This window comes from Carassius auratus, unplaced genomic scaffold, assembly GCF_003368295.1.
Source record: "Carassius auratus strain Wakin unplaced genomic scaffold, ASM336829v1 scaf_tig00030280, whole genome shotgun sequence".
NCBI lineage: Eukaryota > Metazoa > Chordata > Actinopteri > Cypriniformes > Cyprinidae > Carassius > Carassius auratus.
Genome location: NW_020525842.1, coordinates 1,167 through 28,944, shown reverse-complemented (window position 1 = coordinate 28,944; position 27,778 = coordinate 1,167). Strand labels below are relative to the sequence as shown.

At 36.9% G+C, this 27,778-nt stretch overlaps 2 protein-coding genes and 1 long non-coding RNA gene across 3 annotated transcripts in view; 2 read left to right on the top strand and 1 right to left on the bottom strand.

Annotated features, from left to right (window-relative positions):
- The window catches only part of LOC113080143 (uncharacterized), a 33,512-nt gene extending 27,440 nt beyond the window's left edge, over positions 1-6,072 (top strand). The window contains exons 3-4 of the long non-coding RNA XR_003281808.1: positions 2,754-2,849; positions 4,101-6,072. This is a non-coding gene — a long non-coding RNA (uncharacterized LOC113080143). The remainder of the gene's footprint in view (positions 1-2,753; positions 2,850-4,100) is intronic.
- Positions 6,073-9,566: 3,494 nt separating this feature from the next.
- On the top strand, positions 9,567-13,616 carry LOC113080142 (POU domain, class 3, transcription factor 2-like). The gene has a single exon (XM_026252364.1). The coding sequence runs from the start codon at positions 10,060-10,062 to the stop codon at positions 11,335-11,337; it is 1,278 nt and encodes a 425-aa protein (XP_026108149.1). The 5' UTR covers positions 9,567-10,059; the 3' UTR covers positions 11,338-13,616.
- Positions 13,617-15,650: 2,034 nt separating this feature from the next.
- On the bottom strand, positions 15,651-27,396 carry LOC113080141 (F-box/LRR-repeat protein 4-like). Its single transcript, XM_026252363.1, has 8 exons — positions 27,282-27,396; positions 24,770-25,381; positions 23,836-24,172; positions 22,971-23,215; positions 22,663-22,876; positions 20,392-20,463; positions 17,769-18,081; positions 15,651-16,994 (listed from the first exon to the last, which is right to left on the bottom strand). The coding sequence occupies exons 2-8, from the start codon at positions 25,273-25,275 to the stop codon at positions 16,831-16,833; spliced, it is 1,851 nt and encodes a 616-aa protein (XP_026108148.1). The 5' UTR covers positions 25,276-25,381; positions 27,282-27,396; the 3' UTR covers positions 15,651-16,830.
- Between the last annotated feature and the right edge of the window lie 382 nt (positions 27,397-27,778).

The window sequence follows — 27,778 nt, the reverse complement described above, 5'->3', positions numbered from 1 at the left end:
GTGGCTGTAAGCTCAACCGGCCTGCTGCTCACAGAGGGAGTTATATGTGTAATTACCGCGTGACCCCTGCTGACCCCGACTGTCTCGTGTCAGCGGTGTGTGTCGCCGTGCCACGCCTGCTATCATCTTGTTAACCACAATGCAGAGGAAGGGACAGTATTTAGGGTGAGACACAGACACTCAGCAGAGCATTAGCAGAGTTCACACCGCTTATCCATCTGCCAACCATCTTACTACACAAATACACACAAAGACCTTTTAAAATAAATAATTTGGTTTACTATAGCTTATTTTCTTATAGTTTCAGTTTCAAAAAGTGAAATCTGATTTGGAAGAACTACAGTATGTTCAAAGTTGTTACTAAAAATAGCACCTACATATCAAGCCTAACAGCATTAAATCATTAAAATAGCTATACATTTAAATGTACTATTATAAACCATTATTTCAAAGCATTAAAATGGCACAGTAAATTTCAAACAAATGCTGTAGTTCTGCTCTATGAAAACTTTTTGTCTGGTAAAACAAAAAGCCAACTTTTGCTTTTAACGGTTTTTAAATAGACTTTCACCTGCATTCATTCACTATCATATCTTTCATTACATTTTATAATGAAAGAGGTCAGGAAATATCACAAGTCAGACTTGAAGTGTCAGAGTATGTGTCAAGGCTTTGATATACTTTATCTTATATTTTCAGTCTTTGTGCACATAATTGAATTCATGATGTCATTGTGTTGGGCTAATGTGCAATAGGTGGAATTTACAAACTTTTTTTTAGAATTCTGGTTTTGTATTTATGAGTAATTTAACATCTTTTGAAGAAACTTTCCTGCTTTGTTCTACACTGAACACTGCAGTTTAAAAGTTTGGGTTTGGCAAGTTTAAGTTTTTTTATGTTATTGAAAATAAAAAGTCTCATGCTTACCAAGGCTGCTTTTCTTACAAGCAGTATTGTGACATTTTGTTACAGTTTAAAATAATTGTAATAATGTGTTCTATTTAAATTTATTTTAAAATGTATTTTAGTTCTAGGATGGCAAGCAAAATTTTCAGCATTTACTTAAGTCTTCAGTGTCACATCATCACAATCATTCACAAATCATCTAAAAATGCTTATTTGGTGCACAAGAAACATTGGTGCTCTTTATTATATCTTTTAATTGTCTTTTTGTGGACATCTTAGTTAATTTTTTTTTTTCTTTTCAGGATTTATTGATTAATAGAAAGTTAAAAAAACTGGATTTATTGTAATCCTTGGCGTCCTCTGTGAATAAAAAAAAAAAAACATTTCTTCCAAAAAGATCTTACTGAGCCCAAACTTTTCAACAGTAGACCACATGGTAGTTGTAGTGTATTTAGCAACTAAGTTTGTGTTTTGGGGCAGAACTTACATATCTCTTCCAGTAATGATAACCACAGGCATCATTTTACTTATAAATCCAAAACTATCATTCTTAAAACCCCATATTTTTCCTGAGGGATTTCAAGGAAAAGTACAAGTACAACTTCTTATATATTGTCTTTATTTATTGGCTAATTAAATGCAGATAGAGCTATTTAGTGCCAGTTTCTGATTAAAATATAACTTCATATATATATCTCCTCCTCACGCAGCCTCAGACTTTAATTGCTGCAAGCAGCTCGGTGTATCAAAACACACCATCTCGTTCCTGCCAAAGCTATCAATGGTCCTGTCTGTCTTGCTGCGTTTCAGCCCATTGTGTTGTGAATTTGTAATTCCAGGCAATGGTGAATTGCAGTGATTATGTAGCCGTAATTTAACCAGGATGATGTGTTTAATTGAATTGTTGCTCCCTGATGTTTCTCTCTAGTGAGGATGCTGTTCTGTTGACAGATGTGTTTTGTCTGTGAGTGCTTGTTGTTGTTTTCTCCCTTTCAGTCCTTGCTGTGTTGCGTCTGTCTGCATGCAACTATGCTTTCTTCCCGAGTTTGTGACCTTGGATGTTTTCTTTAAATGTTAATGTCTAGACTTCTGATATATTTCTCTGTAGCGAGCATCCGAGGACATTTTGCACTTGAGTACACAGTGTTGCCTTCCATACCATTTTCTTTGGGTTGGCGGCTATTTCTTCTGCAAAGTGCAGTGCTGAGAACCTATTTGACTAGAGTCGTCACCCTCCCCCACATCATCTTCTCTCCATGTAAACACACTCGCTTTCCTCTTCCTCTCCTTCTCCTTTTCAGTCTCTAGACTTGTCCTCGGCATCCCCATCTTTGATATCCACTTTTCTCCACCTTCCCTCTTTCTTGCCATCTCCTTCTTTCTCTCCCTCTCATTTGCCTCCATCTCTGCGGAGTGGCAATTACCCCAGCATCTCTAAACGCCGGCGATCTGAGCATCCTTGCGCTATGCATTGTCTGCAGCAATTTACCAGCCGCATCTCCAGATGAATGCCTTCATTCACAATTACACCCCCTCCATTAGCTGCTGCCGCTGCAATGTTTGGATGGGGGGGGTTTGTTGTCTTGTTTTTTTTCTTTTCACGTCTGTTCAAAAAGAAAAAAAAGGCAATTAAATGTGGACAAAGCAAGTGAGGATGGAATTGTGCCCTGCTTTCGTCCTCTGAATCAAAGTTTTTAGGCCTCATTTTGCAATCTCTACAATCCTTTGCTTTTCTTGGTCTCCTTGTTGGGGCTTGCACTTTTTGGGGATTGTTCTGTATTTTCATTTTGTGTTGCTTTTTCAGAGGATGCTTGGCGACTTTAACTCTCTCTCTTTCTCTCTCTCAGGGTCACGAGAAACCATTTCCTGCCTTAACTGACTTGCCTGTGACACAAGAGGGTTTGCGCGGACAACATCTCATCAGCCCCAAATTTACATTGAAGGTACAGTACTACTGGGTTGCACTGAGGGATTTAGTATTCCAATAAATCATTGAAACAATCTAATTTCCTATAGATTTCAATTTCCCCTGAACAGATTGGCATTGATCGATTTCAGGTATAGAAACATGTTAAGTCTCACTCAGGACTCTCATAGGAATGGTAGCTACTTGTCTTTACTGTAGATCTGGACTGTCATCTTTGCAAAAATAGATAGGCTAGACTAAATTCTGGTTTCTTGCTTGTTGGGTAATGAATACAGCATATATAGAGGATCCTACTGGTCTGCAATACCTTAAATGATATGTGTTCAAAATTATTTTCATAATGATAGCAATAAATAACTAAAATACACATAATGACACTCCCTTTGTTCTTTCATTTGGAGTGATGGTTTTCAGTTTGTGTAGTATTAGTCATGGCTAGGTTTTTTTTTTTTTTCTTATACACTACGGTTTGGGGTCAGTAAATTATATATATATAAAAAATTATACCTTTTTTTCAGCAAGGATGTATTAAATTGTTCAAAAGTGACAGAAATGACTAAAGATTCTATTTCAAGTAAAAAATCATGGTTTTCACAAAAATATTCAGCAGCACAACTGTTTTTAGCATTTATAATAATAGGAAGAAATTTTTAAATAAAAGAATGTTTTGTTTTTCTTCTGAAGGATCATGACATTTTAAAATCTTACCAGTCCTTACTTTTGAACATTAGTGTAACTATTTATTTTTTGGTCGACTTTTTATTCATATATGTAACTTCTATTGACTGGAGATGAAATGTGACAGAAAACCAAAAGGAGAAGTGGGGGAAATAGGATAGGAAAATTACCCCAGGTAGATTTGAACTCTGGTCATCTTGCAAATATGAAAGACCGCACAATATTTAGGAACATGCGGAGCCATGTCTTTGAATTTTTTAATAATTGTTTTCTTCAGTATAACTGGCATGCGAGATTTATTTTGATTGGCATTGAATTATGAGGATCAAGGAAATCCCACGATGGTTCACAGTACAGTAATATTGGCAGCAGTTTTATCAATATATAAATCAGCAAAACCTATGTGCAGCTCCTTGTAATTCATGGCGGTCTGGGTAACATTAGACATAGTCCATCTCAGGCACTTTCTGAGATGTTTTCTTCTCTGTGAAGTAAACATAAATATCGGTTTATGTTGTGGAAGGCTGTATATCATGTTTTGAATGTGTTGGGAGGCTGTTTGCCATCTCTCCTCTGGTTCTTCCCCCAGAGGCAGGAGCCTTATGGATCGTAGGAACGAGAAGGAGAAATAAATTGGAGAGTAGGATAAATCGATGCTTGACGGAGAGGCAAATAGACCTTCCAACCTCAGTCCAAACGCTGAGCTTTGGTTATTTTCCTTAGGGCTGTATTGGATTCGTTGACCGCAGCTGAGGAGAGGGCTCAGACAATACTTGGCCTACAAATGATGTCCTTTATGTTTATCCATTAATGTGTAAAGAACCTCTACCATTTTGGGGTGGACATTGGTCCATTCTTGTGGAAGGGGTGTCTGGAGTTTCAAAAAGCAATGTCAAATAGGCCATAATTTCACTGTGCTGCATTTGGTTTGTTGCTAATGCTTAAATCTTATTTTCCATATTCAAATACCTTCCAATTTTGTCTTCAGGGATCAAAAGAAATGCATTCAAATCATGACTTGAACACCATTTATAGGGCTGACACTCAAAACACTACAGTAAACATCAAGGAACAGTCGAGATCACCTTGTCTCAAGTCTCAGCCACAGTGGAAATATATCCAAAAGGTCAAACTTTAGTGAGCAAATATGTGCATGTGTGGATTTGTTTGCTTTTGCGTGTGTGCATGAGATGCGAGTTGAAGAGTCTGAACTTACAAATGTATAATTTATTGATGTAAAACCTTACAAATTAACAAATACAATGTGTTATATAAAGCAACTGTTCTCTTCACAAGACTAACGATTAAAGATTGGGTTGAGAATAAAGTTTGGGAATGACATGTGGCTGAGTAAATGATAACAGAATTTTCATTTGTTGGTGAATTAGCCCTTTAAGACCTACATAGATTAAATCTCTTTTATGTAAACATCAAAAAATAACTCTTTACTGTATGTCACTAATATATCTTATGTATTTTTCTCTACTCTGTGCATTTATATAATGATTATTAAATGATTATACTAAGTGTTACTATTAGAAGCATTCCAGGCCATGATGACTATTTTATGGTCATCTTATGCAATCCATGCTACATTTAGGATCATAAGGTGATTTACACGTTTCCAGATGTAATTTCCAAGAGAACTTTCATCTGTAATCTTCGTCCAAATTTGCAGTGTTGTTCCACTGCGGGGTTCTGCTGCAATATTGATGTTTCAATTAGAACAGCGTTACATACTGCAGCCTCGTAACATGGTGCGTCTCCAACCATCTGCTGCACTTCCACATATGAAGAACGAGACACGTGGGGCTAATCGAGCTGCACATGAGCGATGGGACTAGCAGCTCATTCACATCTCTATACAGATCTGAAGGGCCGGTATCTCAGGTAGGCAGCCTGCCTACAATGCCTTCAATTATGAATGTTGACTCATTATAACTGTCCCAAAGTTTGTGCTGCTAATCTACTCTCATTTTGTCAAGATAACTAGATGCACCTATAGAAAGGACGTAGCTACTTTTTGTGAAGTAACTTTTTGCCACTTGAGAAAGATTTTTTTTTTTTTAGGATTTTATATTTCAGTGTCTTTAAGTAAAACTGCAAATTTCACTAAAGGCAGCCCTAAAGGTGCACACATTAAGTTGTTATTTACATTTAGCTGTCTGTTATTCATCCTAATAGGACCAGTGGTTTTGACTTTTATACTGACTACTATTGGTCTGGAGGCATGAAGTTTGCTTAGGTGTCACTGTTGTTATTATAACTGTTTACTTAGCTATTTTGGAAGACTGACTTGATTAAATGTGATGTGTTCACTCATTATATGAGTGTATAGCCTATAAGTGATGTTCATTTATGTTAACTAAAATACAAATAGCAAATATTTAAATTAGCAAAACAATAAAATCTGTTTAATTACTTAAACCACAGTCACAAAAAAGTTAAGGGGGAAAAAATTAGGCTAATGAAATATTGCAAGCGTGATATTTTGCAATCCTTACCATTTAGTTTCGTCCCCAACCTGTTGTTCACTAGAAAACATGTTGAAGTAATTAAAGGTTTAGGTGCTTGAAATATATCAATGAAGGCAGTTGGTCTGTTATTTGGCAACTGTATTTCTTCTGGAGTATGAGTAAATAAAGCACAGTAGATGTTTTTTCTTCATCTCGTAGGTTGTGTCATTTGATCCTGGCTCTTTTCTGTGGGGGGGGGGGGGGGGGGGGGCGATCCCACATTTTTCTGACCGATCTTGTTCAAGTGGAATGATTCAGAGTCTCTGAAGATGTTCGAGTCACTTTTGTTGCGTGGATGGATCGCGTAACAGGTCTCCACTTTGCCTCACATGGGTGGTCTCTTGCGCCCCCCACAATGAATGCAGATAATCGGTAGCCAATTGTAGTGAGGGACAGATTTAACGACGTCTTTGTGTGGATTAATTGCATGGTATTACTAGATTCTCGGTGCAAGACCTGTTCAACAAGAGCTGTATGGATACTCCCCACTGACAGAGATGGTTCTCCCCATCCACCAATCCTACACACGCGCACGGTTCTTTTTCATAATTAGCTAATTCACTTTTTTTCTGGAATACTGGAAAGTGCAACCCGGCTTTCAGTGTGCGACTTATGCACTGACTTTAAGGTGACCAGCAATTTAGGTGTTTTAATTTATTTATTTTTATTATTACTGTAAATTAAGGTATAGATAGGCTAGTTTCCAGGCCACAATCTGCCGATGATTTCTCAGGCAAGCAGTTAACTAAACGCCACTTATCGAAAATACTTAGTAAACAAAACACTGAAGTTTTGAATTGTAATATGATTAATGATATGAGGTTTATTCTGGACCGCCCGACATAGGCGTGACTGGTATGCTGTTGCTATGGATACCTAGAAAAGCAATAGCGATTTTTTTTTTTTTTTTTTTTTTTTGGTGCCTAAATAAAAATGATATGCTTGTATTGCAAGATTTTGTGTTAATCTTTTTTTCTGCATGTGATCAGATCGTCATTGATTGGCGTAAAGTATGAGAAGAGTTTGATTATTGTGTGATTTAAAGCATGTCTTTGTAAAATGTAATTAATTATTTTCAATCAGTAGCATGAACATGACAGGAATCTTGTGTGAAAATCCACAGAGGGAAATATGTTGATGTATGGGGAGACAGTTACCTAATTAGAGCATTAAAAATGGAATCTTTACAGCATGCGGGTCATATAATTACTGTTAATTTAACGCTCAGATTCTCTGTCATTAATTTTTATTCCCTTAAATGTAGTTTGGCAGCGGTTCCCGGAGCTCAGAAATAGATTTCACTGTATTTGAGAGAGCGCTGGCCCTTCCAAATGAATTACCATAGACCCCACAGTCCAAATAACAAGACTCGCATCATTTATGGGTTGTTAAGCCATGTAATTGAACTATCCATAGTTTGCATATTATACCATTAAAGTAATGTGCTTTGGTTTTCTCCCAACACGACTATTTAAGCTTCTGTGGCGTTGTGGTAATTCTCTGAATTACAACCTTAATTGCCATAAATGTTCTTTTGATTTGGGTGATTTCATTGTTACGCCACAATGATCTTCATTATTACGAGATTAATCCGTAACGTGTCTTTAAAGTTTTCTGTTTTCTTCGTTACAGTTTTGGAACGCCCTTTAACCCCCAATTATACCATATTACCTGTTAACTGTTTAGTGGCTGCCTCAGGATGATTTTTTTTTTTTTTATATACAGAAGCCTACTTTTTTTTTTTTTTAATCTATACCTCTTTTGCTTCTTCCACTGTTTTATATATATATATATATATATATATATATATAAACATTTTAAACTTAGTCATAGAAACCACACTGTAGCCTACAGCAAGAATTTAAGGCTTAAAGGCCCTCAATTCTGGAAACAAATAAAATAATCACACACACAAAAAACTTTTTTCCTGGCATTTCATTAAATTAATGCATTTAGCAGACGCTCTTATCCAAAGCGACTTTACAGTGCATTCAGGCTATCAATTTTTTACCTATCACGTGTTCCCGAGGAATCAAACCCCCAACATTACGCTTGAGAGCGCAATGCTCTACCAATTGAGCTACAGGATGAATCAGGACACATACTAATGATGTTCTTCTCTCAATAGCAATTAAAATATTATTATTATTATTATTATTGATATAGGCTAAACTACTGTTGTTGAAGGAGTAAATTGTTAACTTTATTGGTATTTCTACCTTGTTTTATTATGTAGGCTAGGCTGTTGTTCAGTGATGCGTAATTGGATGGTTCTTTACATCCTGCTACAAAGTTCATTAGTTGTGCAAATTACACTTTATTTACTACCTTTAAACAGTTCCTTAAAATCAGATGATCTCTCTCTCTCTCTGGCTTTCGTGTTTCTTTTTGTCTTTTGTCCATTATCCATTCTGATTTACGTAGGGCCTTCCAGAGGAGGCGATACTGTGACGTGTGAGGCGTTGTTTAATTTACTGCTCTCTATAGCAACCAGCAGCGCTGCTGAAAAAATGTCCCCCTCCTCGGACAATGTCGTGTGCTTTTCTTTACAGAGGCTCACAGAGAAGCCAGCTGGTCAGCTTTAGACACCTGCGGTCCCAAACGGCCCACTGTTTTCCCTCTGAAATATTCCTTTGACTTGTACACCGTGCAAACCCAGAGGAAAAAAAAAATAGATAGGCTATTTTTTTAAGATTTATAAGGCAGTTTTTAATTCAAAGACAAGTTTTGCCACCTTTGGAGTAATAGTTGTTTTTAAATTTATATCTGTAATTAAATGAGATAAAGTAAAATATTGCACTTAACGCCTAATAAAGTTATGTTTCAGAGAGCCACTATTTAAGCATGTGCTTCTGTCTGTGAATTTTAACTTCTCTTTTAATCAAATCGGCATTTCTGTTTTATCTGAGATCAGATAAGGTGCACGCAATTTAAACCTAAAAAGGGTTTTACCTTCTTTCGGTCAAAAAAACGGAAGCCTGTTTTGTTTTATTTTTTATTTCATTTTAATTAGCCTATTTATTAACTGACTCTGTCTTTTACTCACTTTTTAATATGCGTCCTACACTTATATCTGCTTTTATTTGTTTATGCTTTACTGAGATGTTAAAGTACAATTTATATATACAACCAACATATTTTCTGCTCTTTATTTCTGAAAGAGAAAAATGACAACATAATATAACATCATGTTTCTCTTTCTTAGTATCACTTTAAAACTGATGTAAAGTGCATTAATAGGCAAGCCTATTTACATTACAATAAATGTTAAAATTTTAAATGAAATATCTGCTCAAAATAAATGTTTGTGCTTCGTTTTCTGTAGGGGGGGGGGGGGGTCTTTTTTTGTAAAGTTATTTTTTTTTATTCTAACACGAATCTGCTTTAGATTATTGTAAAGTTGTAGAGTTATTGCCTGTGATGGCCAGCAAACGTAGCTATTCATGAAAACCCTGGTTTGCTTGTTTGTGACAGTTCTTCAAAATCAAACACCTGAATGAGACAAACGATATTTTAAAAAAATTAGTTATTATCTGGTCTAAAGATGGGGGGGGGGATAGTTTCTTTAATACACTTTCATTTAATTATCCGATAAGTCCGCAAAGTTGTCCAAATACTCCTTTATAGTTAGGCCAGTTAACATCACGCTAGATAAATTAGATAGCTTCCCTTGTTTGACAAATGAAACCCAGAACCTGTAATCAATAAATATATGAAATGACATCATATAAAACTGTTTTCATTTATTGCATGAATTCCATTAAATAAGACACATAGCATACATACATACACACAAAATCGCAAATTCCACAACAGACAAGTCTGAAATTAATTTATCTCCAAGTTATAAAAATCATAACCTTTGATGTTCTTCGCTCCGGTCTTGATGGCCCGTCGGTCCCTCACATTTCAGAGGTGCTCCGGGACACTGAGTTCTTTTGAGGGAAAGAGGCAGCGTTTGTTAAGACTTTCCAGCATCCAATGAAATGAAATCTGCCTCCAAAAAACGCATCCATCATCCCTTTCCACCCAATGAGTGTCGTCGCGGGGCGGAGCTCAGGTGCGCGCCGCTGCGTCCAGTTGGCAAAGAGCCTGGGAGACGCCTGTGGCAAAAGAGTAACTGTCAAATGCAAGGTTCCTTTAATAGGAGCGATCAGTCCGGCTCCGAGAGTCATGGCGACTACAGCATCCAATCATTACAATATCCTCACCTCCAGCCCATCTATTGTACACTCGGAGCCTGGGAGCATGCAGCAAGCCACGGCTTACAGGGACGCGCAAACCCTGTTGCAGAGTGACTACTCGCTGCAGAGCAACAGTCACCCGCTCAGCCACGCGCACCAGTGGATAACAGCCTTGTCACACGGAGAAGGAGTTCCGTGGTCGTCCAGTCCCCTCGGCGAGCAGGACATCAAGCCAGCGGTGCAGAGCCCCCGGGACGAGATGCACAATTCCAGTAATTTACAGCATCAGTCGCGGCCACCCCATCTGGTACATCAGACACTCGGGAACCATCACGATTCAAGGGCATGGAGAACAACGACGGCAGCTCACATCCCCAGCATGGCCACCTCGAACGGACAGAGCCTTATTTACTCGCAGCCCAGTTTTAGCTTGAACGGTCTCATCCCGGGTAGCGGCCAGGGCATCCACCACCACAGCATGCGCGACGCGCACGAGGACCACCACAGCCCGCATCTCAGCGACCACGGCCATCCACCGTCCCAGCACCAACACCAGTCGCACCAGAATCACCACGACCACTCGGACGAGGACACGCCGACCTCGGACGACTTGGAGCAGTTTGCGAAACAGTTCAAGCAGCGGAGGATCAAGCTGGGCTTCACGCAGGCGGACGTCGGACTAGCTTTGGGAACGCTCTATGGAAATGTGTTTTCGCAGACCACGATATGCAGGTTTGAGGCCCTGCAACTCAGCTTCAAAAACATGTGCAAGCTCAAGCCTTTGTTGAACAAGTGGTTGGAGGAGGCAGACTCCACATCTGGCAGCCCCACGAGCTTGGACAAGATTGCTGCGCAGGGCAGGAAACGGAAAAAGAGGACTTCCATCGAGGTAAGCGTCAAAGGGGCTTTGGAGAGCCATTTCCTTAAGTGCCCAAAGCCAGCCGCCTCGGAAATTACTTCGCTGGCAGACAGTTTGCAATTGGAAAAAGAGGTAGTGAGGGTTTGGTTTTGTAACAGAAGACAGAAAGAGAAACGGATGACTCCTCCCGGCGGACCTCTACCGGGTACCGAGGACGTATACGGAGACACGCCGCCGCATCACGGGGTTCAGACGCCAGTTCAGTGAGAAAAGACAAAAACAATACAAAATCAAGGACATATCTTATCATATTGACTGCCTCAGTCTTCATTTATAATTATGTTCACATTGGAGCCATCCAAAGTGAAAGCAGCAGCGGTTTAGACTACTGAGGCGGGAGAGCAGATTTTATCCGTCTTCAATGTTACTCAAAATCCGTATTGCTGCAACAGAGGGGACCGTGCGTTCCCCGCGCGAGCAAAGAGAACGGTTGTTCTGTGAATACCCAGCACTGTGAAAAGACGCAGTTTTAAGGTGTAACCCTACTATTTATCAAACACTTTGAGACGAGCGAAAATGTCCTACTCAAACGCGAGCATGGGTGTCCCATAGCCAGTTGTTTACATCTAGACCCATTCACTGCATTCTTATTTTGTGAGATTAGACTGAAAAGTGACTAGTGCTGCAGCATTTGACAAGTACACGCCATTTTTACTTTTGTTGTGGGCGACTGAGGGTGAACATCGATTCGACTGAAAAAACAACAACAACATCAGTGTGACATGCATCCACACAGTATTCTCCAATTTTCTTGGGATCTAAAGGCATTTAAAATTATTATTATTATTGGTATTTAAATACAGCATGGTTATGTTTCAGTTCTAGAGACACAGTGAGATGCAAGGTCACACTAAACAGATGTTGTAGTCTTGGCGCCAAGAAATTAGTCTCACCCAATTGATTTTGGCCACTTGCTTTTGTTTTATCAATACGTATTGGTCTAAATTGAAAAGAAATAAAAAGAAACTTCCAGCATTGAGCTGCAGACACGTCACCGAAGGGCTAGCGATAGAGACCTGGCATTTCCTTCGATCTAGTCATATTACCATAAAATACAATTGTTTCACAGGACTCCACACAGTGCTGTAAATATTGTATAATTTTCAAAGAACATAGCTACGTTATTCTCTCACATGAGCACTTTTTCGTATTATTTAGATTTTGGAAAATATTTTAGAGGTTTTGTTTATTTTATGTTTGTCTAATTTGTTTAACATTAGAGTCTCGGTATAGTTTGCCTTTATATTTATAGTCAGCCGAATATTGCGTGCTATCTCCTACGGAAGTCAGTTCCTTTTTAACCCACATTCAGCTGCTTTTTTTTTTTTTTTTTATAAATTTTGAGCTGACTTTACTATATGGTTATGTATAGTAAACAGTGTTAGCACTATTTTCTACCCAATGAATTCAATATGATATATCTCAAACATTTGAACGTCTTTTTAAATTATTTTGAAATAGAGATTATTTACACAGTATCGTGGTGAATGAGAAAAGCAAGTGATGTGACCTGCAGTGTTCATTTCATTTAAAGTCAAACGATACTTCATTGTTTCACATGACAGCGTTTTTGTGTATTTTGTATTTCCATCATTTATCAGGCATATAAATTAAAAACACGAGCACTATTATTATTATTATTAAGCTATTATTATTAAATATTCTCCACGTTCACTCAACATCAGAGCTATACAGTAAAATGATATTTGGACTTTGGATGTAACTGGGTTTGTTCTGTTTTTTTTTTTTTTTTTTTTATTTAATTTTTTTTAATGCTTTATAGTTCCTAATTTAGTTTGTTCCGGTTCGCATTTATAGGGACACGAAGCAGTGTTGATTTACTGAAAATGTAAACACTGGAAGATTGGAAAAATGGGAAGATTTCTCCCATGGGCTTGCTATACGTCACTATGTGTAAATACAATACAACAATCAGAAATTATTATTATTATTATTATTATTATTATTTTCTTATTGTATTATTTTGCTTATATTTTAATTCATATGTTGTAAATCTATTCCATAGAAATTCCAGGGACATCTGTTATTATTGTTCTATTTTTTTTGTTTTTCAAATGCAACATTTTACATAGATTAACTGATCAAACTGTCATGTAATTCTACAGATACTGTGGGAGCTATTTATTTGTGGTTTATTTACTCTTGTCAGAAAGACTCCATCAAACGTTGAACTGGATGATTTTGTGGGTATAATAAAATGCGCAGAGGTTGTGATAGAAATTTGATTTCGTAGTATATGATGTTTTTATTTAGCCTATTATTGTTTTCAAACCTAACATTTTATGTCGTCGGTAGTAAACAATATGCGGACAACGCTTTTATTTATTGACGTCTCGATCAAGTTTTTAAACGAAATTTTAAAATGTGAAACAGAACTAGCAAAACTGCACTGTACGTTCAAATGGTTTGATATGTCAGCCCAATCTCAAATGAACTTTAGAGCGTTAAATTAGTAAGCAACAACAATCTCATGTAATATAGGCTATATATATATATATATATATATATATATATATATATATATATATATATATATATATATATATATATATATATATATATATATATAACATCTAAACTAGTTCGATTTCAATTTCGTAGATTTTGTAAAGTACCAGTTATAAATGAAGTAGCCTGCTATTAGGTGTCGCTTAGTTTGTGGCATCAAAACGTGGGCCTCAGTACAGGCCTTCTATTGTGCCATTCATTTATTTCCAGTGTTTTGCAATAAAGTTAATAAGTTTGGAGTCATTTAAATCTTAATATAATTTTGACAACAATAAACCACAAAAATCTATTTTACTGATAATGTGAAACATCATGTCGTCTTCGTAATAGCTTTCATAATTGTGTCGATTAATGTAAGTGAACTGAATTGAATTTTTGAAGTTGTTTTAACATGTTTTTCGTGGTGCTTGCTTGGAAGGTTTGTAATAAGTGAATCGTGCAAATCCCAGTACATTTCCCATTAAAAAAATAGATAAATTATAGATACATTACAACTAGACTAGTTAAAATAGTTTACAAGTGATAACATTTTCTCCATATTTGGGAAAACGGGATGTTTTGTCAAGAACTGAGCTTCTGTATTAATAGCGTGTGAAACGGTCATCCTTATCCTCTAGTGCCATCTAGTGAGGTTTTATTCTAAGTCACCTAAAGCAACATTGACCGTAACAACAGCAGCACATGGTGACTTGTATCATCATTCCGCGGTTTTCTTCGGTGCTCTCTGATTTCAATATGCTTCCATGTTTATTTGCACAGTTTAATGTTATATATACCACGGATCATGATGAACCATAATTAATCCTGGGTTCCCCACAAAACATAAGCTATTCTGGTTGAAAATACTAGAAGCGTTTGAGAATTTTCTCAACTTTTAATTTTCTTTCAGAACTATGATTATGAAATTGTATTTTGAATACAGTATTTTAAATGTCCAGCTTATCTTTTATAAATAATAATAATAATAATAAAAACACCTTTCATAAAGTCTACTTTAACTATAAAGAAAATTATTTTAATTTTATTATCAAATTATATTAAGCTGCATGGGAGCTCTTGCATTTTCTAAAGAATCCTGTTGGTAATTTTTTTTTCTCAAACAATTATTGTGTATATTGTATTTAAATTTTCTTGCTTTTATAATTATATAAATGAACAATTAGAAATTAATATGAATATAGAGGTAACCTGTAGAGCACAACCTGTAGTATATTGCATATATATATATATATATATATATATATATATATATATATATATATATATATATATATGTATGTATGTGTGTATATGTATATACATATTTTATATTAGAAAATTCACTTTCTGAAAATAATACACAGGGTTAAAACTAACTGCAAAGTTATGCATTACATGTTTAAATATTTAGGCTTTCTTTTGTTTAAACTTTTTTATATCAGGAAACATATGCATATGTGAGGCATTAATAAGATTCCTCAAACTAGATTCTGTTACAAAAGGTATGAAACAGAGAAAAGGTCAAATGCATATTGATGCTAAAACCATAGTAGCAGGAGTGCAGTGCCACTTCTAAATTACAGGGTCTGTAAGCAAATGCAGACAGTGTTATTATGCTTTCTGCTGTTGATCTATTTACAGGGTTGTAATGACAGTTTTCTGTATAGAAATCAAGAAATCGTTTCGTCTAATTAACTGCATCCCTCTAGCTCCTCAGGGCACGTTAGAGCTCCTCAGTCCATCATTAAAGTAGACATAAACAATTCATTACATCGCTGTTAGTCCAATGAGACTGTCACTGCCAGATGCATTATTAATACACCGTTAAACTCAGAGGGATTAAGTCCAGGGAAGTTTCTGACTTTCAGCTTGACCAAATTAATGAATCTCATGGGTGGGAATACTATAGAGTAGACCAACTACCTGCCAAACATAATATGTGGGATTTAGCGCTAGTGATAAGATAAATTATTTTATAATTGAACAATCACAAAAAAGTCAAGCACACAAAATATCAAGCCTCACTTTATTGAACCAAGACCTCGACTGTCACTCTCAGATCTGACATGATGCCTCCTGTTTCCAAATGGCACAGATTTAATACAATATCCAAAATGACAACAAGTAATTCACTGTAGCTACTGTACAATTTAACATAAATACAATCTATTTAACATTACGTTGCTTTTAATTAACTTTAGAGTTTGTTTACAGGGTGTGCTTTTTATACTGTTAGTAAAGCACAAGTCAAATTGAAAACCTTGTGTATATATATATATATATATATATATATATATATATATATATATATATATATATATGGCACTTAAAAAAAACTTATATTACTAAAAGCACTAAACATTTTATCCTTAATCCTTGTTTTGACTTGAATAGTTGTACACCTTTAAATAATAAAGTACATTGCCATCTGTGTTTTTCTAAATGAAAGTGTATTAAGAAAAAGACCCTTTGGTTTAGGGTGATTTTGGCAAATCACAATTTAGCCTAGCACAATATAGACGACCAGCAAACAAAGAAATCACATCTCTCTTTAAAACTAAGGCACAAGGATATGTCATCTACCGGATAGCATGCGCATTTGTAAAAAGAAACGTCAAGTTTTGCAATAGCCTATAGAAAAGCTTATATTTTGGTATTTGCCCTATTTTGTACATGTGCATAACATGATTGACTAAAGATATGGGCAAAGTTTCACCCAAACAAGGTATTGCCACAAAAGATTTCTGTGCCCACGATTCAAGTCAACGTGGCCCTGAATTTATAGTCAATCAATAAATAATTGATTACACTTTTTCACAACATTTAACATTGATTTGACAACATTTAACAAAGCAAATTAAACATTTGTACTGAAACACTTGAATAAGTACGTTTAAAACGAAACCATTCGGCTGTAGTTCAGCATACTACAAACGTCTCTCTCTGAAGACAAAATTAAAACCCTGAGATTAATATCAGAAACTGAGGTCTGATGAAAGATTCAAAAGAGATTCAATACATAGTGAGACCATTCAAACTAAGAGCGAGTGAAACATCTATAACCTCTATGAACCAGCGGTTCACAGCTCCATTCAGTTCAAGGCAGCAAGTTCACAGCACCATGTGCCACCCTTCTCCCCAGGGTCTTAAGACCATCCTGTAATGCTGCTCCTGCTCTGGACCCATCAAGTTTTACTGAGTGAAACTCTTCTTGATGGACACATTTGTGAAAAGGCCACTGAGCTCCTGGATGAAGCGAGAGTCGATCTGTGAGCAAAAGGACACATCCAACAGCTTTAGCTGAGGACAACACTGCAGTAATTTCCGGAGAGAGACAGGGCTCACCATCCGTGTGCCTGAAAAACAACAGTTATAGATAGGTTAAAGGAATAATTCACCCAAAATGTATTTCAGGTTTGAATGCCCAAAGGAACACTATTTTTGCTAATTTTCCAAAAGTTAAACTAAGGTCTGGTTGTAGCAATTTTAGCTTAGCTTAGCATAGATCATTGAATCGGATTAGACCGTTAGCATCTCAATTAAAAATGACCAAAGAGTTTAGATATTTTTCCTATTTGAAACATGACTCTTCTGTAGTTACATTGTGTACTAAGACCAACCAACTATGCTCTCATTCCGGTGTAATAATCAAGGAACTTTGCTGCCGCACCATGAGTGCAGCAGGCTCAGTGATATTACACAACACCTGAAAATAGTCCTAATAATATCATTGTGCCTGATGCACCCATTGGTACTGGAGCAAAGTTCCTTGAGTATTACGCCAGAATGAGAGCATAGTTCCTAGCCATATCAGCCTAGAAAATCACAACTTTTCATTTTCCGACATTCTTGGTATGCAATGTAACTACAGAAGAGTCACGTTTTAAATAGCACAAATATTAAAACTCTTTGGTCATTTTTGAGCAAGATACTAATGGTCTAATCATATTTGATGATCTATGTTAGCTAAGTTAAAAGTGCTACCGCCAGACCCAGAGATCGGCTGAATGGATTCGAAAACAGTAAAACTCTGGAAAATGAGCCTGTTTTCAAAAAAAGTGGCGTGTTCCTTTAAATCTTAGATCAGTTTTAAATATATATATATATATATATAATAATAATTATCTCACCCAGTATATCAAGGTGCTCCAGGGCACTGCAGTTGGCGGCCAGCTCCTCCAGGTCAGAGTCGCACACGGTGCGGTTGGCAGTTAGGAATAGCTTTCGTAGGCGGGGCAAACTGCGGGCCAAGTGCTGGAAGCAGCCCGAGCTGCTCTGAAGCGTGGAGCACCAACCCAGGTCCAGCTCTTCCAGGAGCCTGCAACCCGAAACCAACTCTGCCAGACCGCGCTCACTTAGGTTCCTGCAGCGCCACAGGTCGAGGGAGCGCAGAGAATGGCAGCGTGCACTCAGCATGCTCGCAACCACATCATAGTCCTCAATCTGTGATGAAATCACCATGTAGCTACAGTGAACCACTCATCAATAAACTGTAACAATAGACTGTAAGCTATTCTATGACCATATGATGATGAACAGACAAACCAATGCTCCTGCAGCTGAAATGGAACATACCGATTTGCATCCCACATACCAAATACAAGTAGGGTAAATTAAAATTTATTAGGCCACTTTGGAAAGGAAAATCTTCTTTAGATTGTTTTTTTTATGTTCTCTACACTAAGCAAAAATAATTTTAAGAAATTTTACTGAAAGGTTCTTTGGGGAATCCAAAATGGCTCTTCTCTGGAATGTTGCGAAAATCTCCTTTTGGAAACTATATTTTTCAGAGTATATAACATTATAAAATTGCACTCTGAGGCAAATAATCTTTTGCATCAGGGGTTGTGGGCAATAATATCCCAATAAACATGCACGGATGCCTACTTTAAAATAAAAATAGTACACCATTTGATACACTATTTTCAATGTATTATTATTATTATTATTATTATTATTATTACTACTATTAGGAGATACACTAAAACTAATCTTGCATACTGGTTAGTATGGATAGTATGTGACAATAGCTAAAATGTGCCATATTGAAACAAAACAAACAAACAAACAAAAAAATCATTTTAAAACTCTCAAAACAAGATTTCAAAAATACATGTTTTGAGAATAAATGTGTAACATTATGAGATCAATAATCAATGAGATCAAATAAAAAAACGACAAGAGTAAAGTCAAATTATATAAAGTCATACAATTATGTAAATAAATTGATATTGTACACCTTCTTTTTAAAGTGGATGTAAGATTTTTTACTACAAGACTTTCAATTCATTATACACTACAGGTAATAATCTAGAATATCAAAAAGCAAAAAGTGAACTAAACAGTAAAACTATTTGTGGTATAAATCACTGTGTTTATGATTATAAAAATAAAATATAGCTGCAAGCAGCAATACAGGGCCAAGCCCCAAATGGGCAGCAAAAGCAGTGCAAAGCCGGAGGAGCAAAAACAACATGAAGAGAATGTCGGCAGTACAGGTGAACACAAAATGAACAAAACCATATTTATTTCTAAAAGAAAATGAAGAAAGATAAGTACACTGCTCACCCAGATAATAAAGAAATCGAAAAACCACAACATAAAACAATTTCAAAATGCTAACACACATTGGACTTAAACCCATGACCTCAGGATCTGGAGAATCTTGTTAAGCTACTGGGAAGGTGGACTTTCATGCAATTCAAATTGTTAAATAATTTGTACGTAAATAAACAGAATTTTGTATTTAAAAAAGTTATTTCTTAAAAAGGCACAAAATCTCACACAATGTGGTTTGGGCATGGTCCACACAGGACTCGAACCCAAGACCTGAAGGGTCACTTTATGTCAACTTGTGCACAACTTGTGCCACTCAGTTGATGTTAAATAATTTTGCTGCTAAGGACAGCTTTCAGTGTGAAAATGAACACACAACAGCCTTACTTAGCATGTTACTGAAATTAGCATAACACCACAAACTTTGACATGGTCAAATTCAGAGAGGGATTTCTTGGGAACAGTAGTGAATCTAAAAAATCTGTTCAGTCATTTTTGTGCGGCTCGGTCCAAATATAACCTGTGCAAATTTTGTAAAAAAATCGACAAAGTTTGTAGGAGGAGTACCGAAAAAAAGCTTTTCATTTATTTCAATATGGCAGACAGGGACATTCACGGAAAATGACAAATGAGATATTGTCGAAATCGGCATGAACCAAGGAACTAATGACACAGAGAAAACAGACAATGGAACACAATCCAATCTCTGGAACACAAAGTGGCACGGTGTTAAAACTTCAGACTTAGTCTGGTACCTTCAGGACACGATGACGATGAAGACTACCAAATGTTTTGCTGATATCTCAAATCATTTAAAAGATATTTTCCTATGTTCACTTCATAGGGCTGCCATTGACTTCCATTCAGTAAGAATAATAATAATAATCTAAACCGACTGTAAACTTTCACGGCTTGGCCCCCAATTAAAAAATAATAATAATACTAAAATAACCAGAATGGACTAAAAATAAGAACCATTGCGCATTTAACAAAGTTAAAGATTGTCATGCCAACTCTTTTATTACAAAATATAAATAAGGTGGACACAAGGAAGACTTTATTCTCACAATGCCAAAACATTATTTTCAAAAGCCTTTTTATGTTGACCATTATGTTTAATGGATACCATTGTCATTTGCATACTTGGCTTTAGCCATAAACCTACGACACATCAGTTCCACTGTCCAGTGGACTCACCATGACACAGCTTCCCAGGTTAAGGTGCCTGAGCTCTGGGCAGAATGTGAGGATGCTCAATATGGCTGATTGCTGCATGTGGAAAGAAATAAAATGGAGAAAACAGTGATGATTAACACACAACACTAATGAGAGAATAACATAACCTTCCATTCAAATGCTAGTGGAGTTACAGGAGACAAAGAAATGCACATTTGATATCACAAATTATAGATGACAACACAATTAACTCCGCTATTCAATATTCTTCTAAACAGATGTGTCAAAATAAAACTATTTTATGACCTCACAGTCTGGTGCACATGGTTGACACTCGCATCGGAGGTAGAGTGATATGATGTTTCACAGAAAAAAAAGGGAGGTTGTTTTGATTTAAAAAGCTGAAGTGTCATGAGAGCACCACTAAGAGAATATAGTCATTGTGAAATGAAACTCAACCATCTGAAGACTGACAGTTCTCTTTGAGCTAGTTCGGTGTATATTTCCATTGTTATTTACACCATTAGGTTCCCTAGAACTATGATGACAGAGAGTTGGGTTTGCTACAGACACAGCCTGCCGCCTGTGTGTTCGAGAGTATGTTTATGTGCCGTCGCCATCACTACAGAAACATTATACCTGTTGGATGTGGCACTAATACAAATACAAATGCTGATTCACAGTTAACCACACACAGAGGGATGGGACGACGCTACATTAGAGGAACACTTGGGCCTGTATCACCATGAAGAACTGATTTAAAGGTGAAAATACCAGTATGCAAGGTCTGATGCTGTATAATTAGAAGGACAGGTAACTACAACAGCTTAAAATAGCAACTCCCAAGATAACTTGCTTTTTTAATGATTTAGTATAAAACAATGGTAAAATAAACAAAGGATATGCATGATAAAGCACACAACCTTGGGGGGAACACAACATTTAATGGATCAGTAATTAGCATTTTCAGCTTTGATGTTAAAAACCATCATTATCACCACCCAAATCTTTCACTTTAATCATGGATACAGTCATAAAGATGTGATGCAGGAAATACAGAGAACATCACACAATTTATGCATTATACAATTACTGAAGTATACAATGGGGTACAGAAACACAATGTCCATCTAATCTGTATGGAACTGAGAAGAGGGACAGTTTCTGTTTCTCGTGTATTTATGTTTGTTGTTCTGCAGCAGGGAAATAAAATGTTGTGATTGGCTGTGCCTCACGGTGGACCCTCCCACAACTGAAAAAAGGCAAATTATCTTGGCTGAATATCTGCATAACTACACTGTTGCCTTCTATTTGGCTGCATATTAACCTTTTGTCAGGGTAGAACCATATTTAGGCCGTTTACACTTGTGCATTTTCATTTTAAAAATGTGTTTTAAAATGAAACACAGTTTCAACAGTAACAACAGTGCAACATGAGAGAGGACCAAACCCTGGACTTTATTTTGTGTTTTGGTTCATTTTGTGCGCGACAGTCATCCACGAGGGGCTGTCACGCTGTTTCGTGTTTGTTTTATTATTAAAGTTTTATTCAAATTTTCGCCGGTTCCTGCCTCCTCCTTGCCGACCTACGAACATTTGTTACAGTGACCTTTCATACAGGTACTACAATGAGCATGATGTTATTGTTTACACGGTCGTCAAGAATACGCAGAGCAAATGTGGGCAGCCACACCATCGTTTTCAGAAGTCTTAGTTTTGGTCCGTTTACAATTATAGGCAACCCCAGAGATTTCAAACTAAAATGAGTCTGCACCATTTTCGAAAGTCTCCGTTATTGAGGGTCGAAAACAGCGAGTAGTGTAAACGACAGGCGTAACATTAACTGTAACAAAAGTTATGTCTTAAAACAAAAATGCACTAATGTAAACAGCCTTAGTTTTTGATAAGAATGAAAACAAGGCTGAGGACAGACATACAATGTGTTCAATGGACTGTTCAGCCGATGAAAAAAAACCTTTTATGTAGACAAAAATTCCATAAAACAGAATTATAGAATAATGACACCATTGTCTGTTATTTATATGCTGCTTTACAGCAGAATTTGAATTTGTCTCATATTTGAGGAAATGTGCATAATAGATTATTATTTTCCTGTCTATTACTGTGGAACTATAGTAATGACGTAAATTTTTGTTCAAAATTTGAAATTCAAATGAAATGTAATTACAAATAAAAAATACATAAAAGTTTAAAGATTTGTTTGGATCAATAACCTATATTTCCCAAAAGCTTTTTACACGAGAATCTGAATTTTACTTGTCTTGCTCTCACCTCAACTTTTGTGCGGTACAGCACGAGCCTGCGTAGATTAGGGAGTTTTGCGATGAGATTGAAGGCCTGAGGTTGGAGACGGTCACAGGAAGCCAAATTGAGCTCCTGGAGGCACTGACACGTCTGGGCGATCACTTCTAAACATGCTTCAGTCAGGAAATGACAGCATGACAGCTCCAAGCACACCAGACTCAGCCCACAGGCCTTCATAAAGCTTGAGGGAAAAAGACAGAGATGGAGGGACTATTACGGCACATTTGGTAGATCAAAACACTTTAAATATCTGGATAAGAGACTCTCGCCATTACCTGCAGAAACCAGCGGCCGTCACAGCTCCACGGTTGCCTGTCCAAGACATGTTTAGTCTCTGCAGGAGGGTGCAGCGGCTCTGCAGGTGGCTCAGAGAGGCGTCTGTGAGCCGGGCCCAGTACGGCTGCAGGCTGAGCTGGATGTACTGCAGAGGGTCACAGCAGTGTTTGTGAAAGAGCTTGCAGCTCTGAGCCAATCGGCATAGGTCCGGAACCGGCAGATGACTCACAATCAGCTGGATTAGCTAAAGTGGCACAAACAAACAGCAACCCTCAGACCAAAACATGGCATGCTAAATATTCTTCTTGTGTATCAAAATAGTTACTTGTAAAGACAGAGACACTAAGATTTTCAAGACGTTTGTGAGGGCACTGATAATGTTTTTTGCTACGTGCACTGTTGGGAAGAGTGAACAATAGTATAAGTGTGAAGCTGGATATCAGTTAGCAGATAATGGCCAGATTATGTTTCGTGTATGCTGTAACGAGACTGTGAGGTTGGCAGTGGTTTGGACAAGAGATCTGAGCTGCATGCTGGTAATGAGGGGTTATGAATCGGAAAGGTATTTTTAAATTACAATAAAATGGTCTCTAATTATCTGAAAAAGACCTACTGCAACCACAAAAGTTGGGGCTTGAGGAACTAGACACAATCCCAAGTATTCCTTTTCAATATCCATCTGGTACATAGAAGATTTCAACATTGTGTGGTCCAACTGGTGCTGTTACCCACAAACAATCTTTGCTATCTGGCCTACATACTATTTTTTTAATCATGTAGATGGCACCAACTACATATTCCTAAGCATTCCAAAGCTCACAGGCATCATCATGGGTAATTACAGTGAGAGGTTCCAATGCTAACCTCATAAGGGAGCCTATCAAAGTAGCCATTCCCCATGTTGTGCCGGTTTTCTCCACCCGACCTGCAGCAGAGGCCTCCCGCATCACTGATCTCCTCTTCACTGTCACTCAGATCATTAATGTCAATGACAGGGATCTTATAGAGGGCCAGAATGGGTCTCTCCCGAACACCTCGCAGGATCACTGCATCCAGCTCAGTGTAGTAATCCAAAAGAGTGCTGTTCACCTCCAGACGCAGCAGGTTGCTGGCAAAACTGATCTGCCTGATGCTGGGGGAGAACTGGCGAGCTTGAGGGGTCAGAGATTTGTTGGGCTTGCCTGCCCACAGAACCTCCCACCTGCAAAAAATGCAACAACGTGATCATACTCCAAACACAAACAATGGCATTTTGTATTTTAATTTTTTCAAACATGTTTGCATTACGTCTTTCACTTTGATTTTATAAGTTGCACTGAGTAAATATAGCTGGAATAAACAAAAATTGTGCCAGTCTTCATTTCAGGCTGCAAAGCAACAAAATGTGATTAATTTTAAAAAAAATTATAAAATATATATAAAAAAAACATAATATTGGTTATTATATATTTTAGTAATATAGGTTATTAAATTACATAGTTATGGAATAAAAATTTGATTGTCCTACTGATGCATTACAATGAATTAGAATTAATGAATTTTGTTAAAATAAGCAAAAACACGTGAACATTTAATGAGTGAAATATATCCAAGAAATATATAGACTCCTAACGACTAATAAATGGACAACATATTCTAATAATAATAAATAAACATATAAAAGATGATTTCTCTAACTTATAGTAACTGGCAGGGCGACCTGGGGCTAAATGCCATGGATCACATTTTGTGGGATTAGAACCTACAACCTTTTGCTTACAAATTCAGGTCATTTGCTCACACACATATAACATTTTACCTCACATCAGCTGGAGGATTCTGGGAGAAAGGGTTGAGCGAGCATGCTAGGATCTTGACAATGGCCCCGGGGTGATAGGTCTCCAGCACCTCCACAGCTGTGGGATAGACGGGCTCCTCAAAAGCCAGTTCCAGGTAGTCCAAGCTGTGGAAATTGGGCGGTGTACGACGGAACGGGGTAGCAGAGCTGATGCACTGCTCCCACCAGCTTCCGTATGTGCGAAACACAGCCGTCTGGGTGAAGTCTCCTGAGCTGGGATAGACGTTAGGCACTCCCGCCAGGTTCCACATGGTATAGGACATGCTGTTCTCACTGCCATAGTGAGAACTGAAGTCCAGGACCTCTTTGCCATACTGCTCGACCTCAACGGTGACGGGCAGCGCCGAACGCTGACCCAGCTCGACCGCCCGCCTGCTACCCAACGCCTCACTCCGCGTCCCGCTCCTGGAGCGCCGCCGTAGACAGATATAGTAAAACATGCTCAGAAGGGTTAGCATAGGAAACATGGAGCAGCAGGACTGGGTTTCAGTCAGGAAGTACTTTTCTCTTCCCTGCACTGCAGCACGATAGGCTCTACACAGTACAGGCTATAGGCCAAACTGCATGCATGACCTGTGGGTTATAGAGAGACACACACAACAAAATCACACAAGACTGTGAGAACCCTGACATATGAAGGAAGAGAAGTAATTTAATGGGCTTCATTCATGAAACACAAGTTCTTGTATATTATTCATAAATACATTCAATGACAATTTACATAAGAATGGGTTTATGAACAATATACATAGAGTACCTTATATGTTTTAAACTAATCTAAAGGAAACATTCTGGTTTAAATCCAAGCATCTCGGAAAAATTATTTACTCAGAAAAACAAATACAGATAAATGCACTGACAGCAAAGTTATTATTGTTAACTAAAGCGGCCAAAACAATTAAAAATATATTGATGAATTAAATCATATATATTAAACAAACTAAGTGAAAATTAGAATTGTTGCCTTGGCAACTAACTAAGTTTAAATTAAAACTGAAAAAAAAAATTCATAAAAACATTTTGATACAAAAAAAGTAAAAAGCATATAAAAATACTAAAAATGCAACTAAAATTAAAGTGAAAACTTAAAAAATATAAAAATAAATTAAAAATATTAATGCAATAATAATAGAAATAATAACAAATTAACAACATAAGAAAAAATTATGAGGGCTATGAAGATTTCAGTGAGGATGTTTATTGCAGCTTAGCAGTGACAAAGTACTTGTTGTGCCTGGAGTCAGAATGAACCCCGGACATCCTAGTCTCAAACCTTTTATACAATTAGAGAGTTTACTTCCCTTAATGTAAATGAAGATGCTCCTATCATTACAGCTGTGATCTGTTTGTTAATGAAGTTCCAACACCCCACTGTCTGAGATGGTTCTCAGTGTCCCACACTTATTTCCATTTTACAATTGGTCACCATTTGCTCAGGATGTGATTATCCCAAATGGTGCAGCAATAACAAAACTGTTGACTTTCTTCTCTTCTATAATAATTAAGCCAATTTGGGAATTGAGCATGATCAAACTTCCACTCTATAGAGTGGAATCTGGGTCGGTGCAGACTACAGTTTCTTACAACACTGACACTTGTACATCCATTTGTAAGTGTATTCCTGTTCAGATTGTTTGGCTTGTTTTATCCAAAATGAGGAAGAATTTTTTTTTTTTTTTAAGTTTAATTTGCATATGGCTCAGAATATTCATTTTATCCAAGGACATGCAAACAGCATGTCTTAATGTGTGAAATATATATCATAAACTGTATTCCATAACTTGCAAAAAATCTGCCATGAACCAAAAAGTCTACTAAATATTATAGAAACTTAATTTTCTGTAAAGTTGCTTTGTAACGATTTGTATTGTAAAAAGCACTATACAAATAGATTTGAATTGAATTGAAATTAACAAAGAAAACTTCCTGTCATAAGTCTTCCTGTTGAGAGAGATTTCAAATATTTTTTTCCAGTTAATGTGTTCTTCTGTTACTTCCACAGTATATTCTAGTGGGTTGAGAGTTGAGACAACAACAAACTAACATCATGCTTATTACTGGCAAACAGTAAATAAAAAAATTGTGAAAGCCATTCAATGAATAACTAGAAATGTAGCAAGTTAAAGCGATAGTTCACTCAAAAACTATATTTAGCTTACGTCAGAGTTCAGAAAAATATACATGTTGTTTAAAACCTGTAATGACAGAATTTTCATATTTTTTTGTGAACTATCCCGGTAATATTAGCCTGAAAGCTGTTGCTGATGGCTGCTAGCTCTATCATCACCATATCGTTTAGCCTTATGTGGCTTTTTATCTGATCGAAACGTTTAAAATGTAACGTTTATCAGAAAAGAGGAACTGTTAGCGAGCTGAGCTATAGCTCATCAGGCTGGGTTATGAATCGGCTAAATAAAAACGCAGGCTGTCATGCCACACTGCACTGAAGGACTTAAAAACAATGTCAACTCACAGACGAATCAATGGTGTGTTGGAGTTTTGTGCTGAGTGTGTTCTGCGTTCTCGATCCATCTCTCACTGCTGCTGTCATTACTCGCACATTCTTCACCGTTCACGCGGAATATAAACATCCGCTTCACCTCTACACAATGCATTGTGGGAAGTGGAGTTCTACCACGTCATTCATAGAAAATTTGATCAGAGTTGAATCATTACTGTCCAGGAATTGTGAGCTAAACAACAAACTACAACAAAACACGAGTCTTCTCTGTTCACAAACTCCAGAAAAATCTTGATTTTAAATATGGTATACACACAATTATAAAACGCAATGTCTAGAACAGTAGGCTTAGCCTATATAAGGCATTGTTGGACAGTGTTTGATTTTTTAACAGATTTGTGATATGGCTTTCTATAAATATATCCTAGTAATTTATAATTCAATCTCAGAAAGAGACAGGTAGCATATTATAAACATAAACATGAAAGGTGCAGAGAAAAAAAATAAAA

Excerpts from the sequence above, each read along its gene's own strand:
- LOC113080142 (XM_026252364.1), top strand. The coding sequence starts at position 10,060 with ATGAGTGTCGTCGCGGGGCGGAGCTCAGGTGCGCGCCGCTGCGTCCAG.
- LOC113080141 (XM_026252363.1), bottom strand. The coding sequence starts at position 25,275 with ATGTTTCCTATGCTAACCCTTCTGAGCATGTTTTACTATATCTGTCTA. Across the intron at positions 24,173-24,769 it reads AATCCTCCAGCTGATGTGAG|GTGGGAGGTTCTGTGGGCAG; the intron begins GTAAAATGTTAT and ends CATTTTTTGCAG. Across the intron at positions 20,464-22,662 it reads TGTACCGCACAAAAGTTGAG|CAATCAGCCATATTGAGCAT; the intron begins GTGAGAGCAAGA and ends TTCCACATGCAG.